Here is a 5,271-nt window from a genome sequence, read left to right on the forward strand (position 1 = left end):
ACCCTGTACACTCCTGATTTCTATCTGTACAATGTGCTGTAAGGAAAACTGCAAAACTTCCATCAACAATCACTGCCAGGGAAACAGAAGTGATGAGTAATAGCGCAGCTTCGTTGCAAGGAAAAACTGCAAATTTCAACTTTGTCCATCATCACTTCACCTTTGCTTGTCCTGGAGCTGTAAGTAGCAGGAAGTTCTCAGTGACACTTGAAGACACATCATTATTCTCCAGGGAAAAGGCTTCCTATGATCAGCCTTTAGAGCTACACTTTTTTGTAGATAATTAGTAAGTAACAAATCTAGGTTTTGTTTTCAAAGTCAAGAGGAATCAATAACTTGACTGCAGTAAAGCTCTTAGAAAATTACCCATGCTATAAAATAAATCGCAGGTGTTTATTAGTCTTTAAAAGAAGAGATGAAACAGAAACACCAGTCACTTGAAAAATTCAAATGAAATGGACACATCCAGAGCCAAAGTTGCATAAGGGTTCATTCCTCTACTGTAAATACTTCACTAACACAAAGTACACCTTATCACTACTCCACGAGTACACTCCAAATGTACTTCATTTTACAGAGGTGTTGTTTTGTTGCTGCTGCTCAGCCAGTGCCTGCTGGAGGCGCATCCTTTTCCTGGAATAGTGCTGCCAGTGGAGGATCTGTTGCTCATCAATAAATTTGGCACACTGAGCATTGACCAGTTCTTTGCGGAAATGTTCATACTGGAGCAGCTCTAGCATATGCAAACATTGAGGATACCTGGGTTAAAAATAAGCACACTTTAATACAGGTTTTTACAAGGAACACTAAATCCAGAGTCTTCAGTACTTCTTGGGCTATTTTAGTTTTGATTCGTATGTGCTTTACCTAAGTGTGAAACCACTTCAGCCTGCACACTGTGACTTGGTAACTGCAGCATCAGGGCAGGAAACAAGGAATCCAGTGCCATTAATAAATGCACATTCCTGCTTGCTTGCAGTAGCTTCCCCAGTGGCTTGGTTTGATAGACCAAATCCATAGGAATTACAACGACTGTAGAGCCCAATTAAAGGAGATGACCAGAAACATTTTCCCAAAAACTGAATGAATTTGCACACTTGGAAAAACACAAAATCACCCTGTGTCTCATGTAAGCATCAATAATGCAAAATTAATCTTAAAATGCACTTACTGCTTTTTTACCCTAATGTTCAATAGTTTGATTTTAAACCAATCAAAAGTGCAGACTAAGGCTTTAAAGGAAGATTCTATGAAAACTAATGAAATTTTTATGTTTTTTGCCCATTGCTGCTACATGTGGACTACTGGAAACAGGAAAATCCAGATTGCATATAACCATAATCATACATAATCTATGTTATGGGGAGGACAAAAGTAACATTATAGGCAGAAATGAAACCTTGACATGCTGCTGTACAGTGTGTAAAATGAGGTCAATGCCAAACCATTAATACGCAGAAACTTACTTAAGGGAATTTAGCACTTACTTCAGGTATTTTGCATATTCAGGTTCTTTCCAATAAAGTAAATATTTAAGATAATTTACAAAAGCTTTATCTTTGAAGTAGCCTCTTTGTGCGAGAACTGAAATAAAATGACAAATAAGGAATTGTCAGTTACAGACGGGTGAAAAGAATCTGCACACTTGAAAAAATTCACAAAGTCAAAACTTTCTCATTACAATCAAATTTCACTAATTTATACTTGGCAAATAAAAAAACAGGACAAAATAAGATTTTTATGTCAACAAAATAATAGTTTTGTCTCATGTCTTGGTTTGTATCTTTCATTGAATGGAAGAGTTTTTTGAAAAAAGAAAATTTTGACTGTAGCATCAAAATTAGCACTGAGTTATGTATAAATTGAACTATGTATATATGAAACATTATGTATATATGAAACTATTCACAGTAGTAAATTCTGTTTTCAGATGAAAAAAATGCTGTTAACTTGACGTTACTTTTTAATAAGAGACTGAAACTTGTTATTTTCTTCCTCCATCAAATAAATGCTTTTTTTTGCATTCCAACCAACAAAAGACTTTACAGTCAAAAAAAAAAAAACAACAACCCACATGTTAAACAAATTATTTACATACTACCTTTATGCCGTAAAAAACCCTTTTCTTTGTTTAGCCCTCTCTTAATATTTAACAATACCGGTAACAATAACGATCATTAAACTATATTAACTCCTCCGGGTCCTGGTATTTACTTTAAATACTCACAGTTGAGGTAATTTGGATTTGCCAGACATTGAACAAACTCCAGCTCCAACTGGAATCGAAGTCGATTCCCTGTATCATCTGAGTCGAGGAAAAAAAAAACAGTAAGAAATGGACCCACACAACAAATTGAAAGCAATCGTGGTCAATGTGTCATCCGGGACCAAGGCGGGCTGGGGTGGGCGAGGGCCGCGGCCGGCAGCAGCAAACAGCTCCGTGCGCGGGGCCGGCTCGGCCAGGGCACGCCCGGGAGAGGCCTCCGGGGCTGCGGGCTCAGAGGGGCCCCAGCGCCCGTGCGGAGGCCTCTTCCCGGGCCGCGAGCTCTCGGTCTAGCGCGGTCCCGTCAGACCCGGCGCTCCGAGGGCCTGAGGAGCTCCGACATCGGCTGCAACACCGGCTCCTCCCCGGCCCCGCGCCGGCCCCACGGGCTCCCACACCTGCGTCCATGTCCGGGACGCGCACACCCGACGGCGACGAGCACCCCCCACGTCAGCGGCCCGCTGAAATGCAGCGCTAAGCACGCTGGGAACGCAGCGGCCGTTGCCTAGCAACGGCGGCGGGGGCGGGGAATGATCCCTTGGGTCGCCGTCCCTCCTGGGCTGGAGGTGGCTCGTGTTCGTTCCCGTTTCTGTTCTCGGCCGTGTGCCGGCACGCCGTCGTCCTTCGCACTCGTCCTTAGACGCTGACATGGCGCCCCTTGAACCATCGCGGGTCCTTTTAAGGCTTGGGTTTCCCGATCCCACGAGTCTCGCCAAAGCCGCGCAATGCTCGGAGCACTTCCCGCGTACCTGCCCTGCAGAGCAGCCCACGAACACTCGGGTGCTGGGAGCTGGGCACAACTGACACCATTCCCTCACTCCCGCGGGTGAGGGAGTAGCTGATGCCGGGTTACAGCAGCAGGGCATCAAGTAGCTGTTCTTGGAAAGAGTGTTCAGAGACCCCAATATCCAAATAAACCCCACACTGAATATGGCACTTTACAAATTCCTTCCTTCTCACGGTGCTCTGCTGCAGCTCACGGCAAACCCCAAAAAAACTCAGAAATCATTAAAGTACAAACCAATGTCTTTTTAAGCGACCAGCACTCAGTTTTATATCAATCGCTTTGTCCTGACGACGTCTCTCAGCACCGTCCAGCCCTGCGGAATTTCACCGTCTGAGGGGAAAAATCTGTCACGCACGAGCTGCTTGTGCCAGGGGAACCCAGTGCAAGCACAGAGTGACATTCCCGGGACTCCAGCTCCTACGACTCTTCTCGAACATGAACATTCCTTCTGACAGGAACGAGGGTGGAGGCCAGTCTGTCCCAGAGCCATTAGAACATGGCTTTGGGGTCAGTGTTCCATGCATGTTTTTTCCTCAGATAAGCCTTGAGCTGAGCAGGATAAAAAGAGGATGAACTTTTGTTTGTATTTGCTGAACATTCATTTTAGGTTTGTACTAGACAAAGACACTGTTCATCACTTCCAGAGCAAAAGGGAGTGGAGAGAATCAACCCTAAAATACTAAACTTTATTTCAAGTTTAATGGTAAATATTGGACATTGGACAAAGTTTGGAGCTTTGGGTTTTTTTCATAGTGACTTTACAGTCAGCCAAGGAGATTTCTGTCAACCTCTACATTTAATTCTTCATTAATTAAAACACAGTTGTCTCAGAGTAAAACCATTAATAAGCAAATGCACCATGAGTGAGCAGCAGCAGTGGAAGCAATCTTTACAGAGTTACCTGAAACTCTTCTACTGTCCTCCTTTTTTTGTTGTTTAATTATTTTCTATTTTAATTTGTTGAAGTATTTTTGGCATCCAACTTAGCAATTTTCTATAATACTATATTTTCCTATGCAGTATGAATTTTTCCCTGGGAATTGGATTACAAAAACCATATAAAAAGGATCCATGCAGAGTTTTTTCTTAATAAAAAAAGGTTGCTTTTTTAGACAACATTTTAGTGGTTGTGGAATACTACTATTACATATCAAAGCATAACAAGTCACTCCCCAGTAAACACAGACTTTGAGCTAAAAGAAGAGATCAAATATATCCTATGTGTCTGCACTGCTATTCTAGAATAGGATTTCTCTCCCAAGAGTGACTTCAGAGGAGAGAAACCTAAAAAAGGATTGGTCACAAAAATAAATAACTATGTAGGTTTGCATGAGTTAAGTCAAACATCTCAATTCTTGTCCATCAAAACTAGGAAGAAAATTGAAAATCGGAATTTTAGTATAGTAACTGAGAACATTCTCTAAGAAAAGTTTGAATTTTTCTTTGTTTTTAAATGTCAGGTGAGCCAAATTTGCAGGATATGTATTAATATAAATGTGAGCCAGGAATCTGTCTTCTTGTCATAGAACCAGGATGACATCGCTGCCTCAGTTTCTCCTTCCACAGAGACTTGACTGCTGTTATTGCTGTTGCCTCCCCAGAAATGTGATGGTTTAGGACCGTAAGTTTATCTTAACTCATTAGAACTGGCATAGAGACACAGCTCTTAAATGGAGCCACTTCTGTGACCTGAAGCCACCAAGGTTTTATGAGACACAAGAGAAAATAAAATCTTGTCTAGCATACTGTTGAATCTTCAAGGCAAACTCTTGAGGAAGTGACTATGACACCATAGTGCAGTGCATTTGCACCAGAGAGGAAAAAAGGTCTAGCAATTTAATCACTGAAAACTTATCAAGTAAGATGAAACAGGGAAGTGTTTTACACCAGTGCATGAAACCCAAGACATCCCCTCTTGTTCACCCATTTACCTACTGCTATGGAATAGAAAGCAAACTGATACTAACATGCAACGTCTGACAGAATTTTACCCACAGATTGCAAGACAGCTCCTGTAGACTGGAGAGCATCGTGCTTCAAATATGGTTAATAACAGAGAGCAGAGTATGCATTATGTTATATTTATAACAAACCAGCACAAAGTCTGCAATTTTTTTACTCCAATGCTATAATTTTAATTCAATAGAAACAAGATCATAGTTTTCAGTGACTAAAACAATTGTCAGAATATATTTAATTAAAGGCTTAACTCTTCCATAAG

General features: G+C 41.5%; 1 protein-coding gene across 1 annotated transcript; it reads right to left on the reverse strand.

Moving 5' to 3' along the window:
- Positions 1-379: 379 nt before the first annotated feature.
- MED31 (mediator complex subunit 31) lies at positions 380-2,759 on the reverse strand. The gene is made up of 4 exons (XM_005525644.3): positions 2,662-2,759; positions 2,228-2,305; positions 1,488-1,584; positions 380-759 (listed from the first exon to the last, which is right to left on the reverse strand). Exons 1-4 carry the CDS (start codon positions 2,669-2,671, stop codon positions 567-569), a joined length of 378 nt encoding a protein of 125 aa, XP_005525701.1. The 5' UTR covers positions 2,672-2,759; the 3' UTR covers positions 380-566.
- Between the last annotated feature and the right edge of the window lie 2,512 nt (positions 2,760-5,271).

Source organism: Pseudopodoces humilis, chromosome 23, assembly GCF_049639895.1.
Source record: "Pseudopodoces humilis isolate 2021_Gansu_Grassland_sample_001 chromosome 23, ASM4963989v1, whole genome shotgun sequence".
NCBI classification, from domain to species: Eukaryota; Metazoa; Chordata; class Aves; order Passeriformes; family Paridae; genus Pseudopodoces; species Pseudopodoces humilis.

Excerpts from the sequence above, each read along its gene's own strand:
- MED31 (XM_005525644.3), bottom strand. Across the intron at positions 1,585-2,227 it reads AAATCCAAATTACCTCAACT|TTCTCGCACAAAGAGGCTAC; the intron begins GTGAGTATTTAA and ends ATTTTATTTCAG. Across the intron at positions 760-1,487 it reads GAATATGCAAAATACCTGAA|GTATCCTCAATGTTTGCATA; the intron begins GTAAGTGCTAAA and ends TTTTTAACCCAG.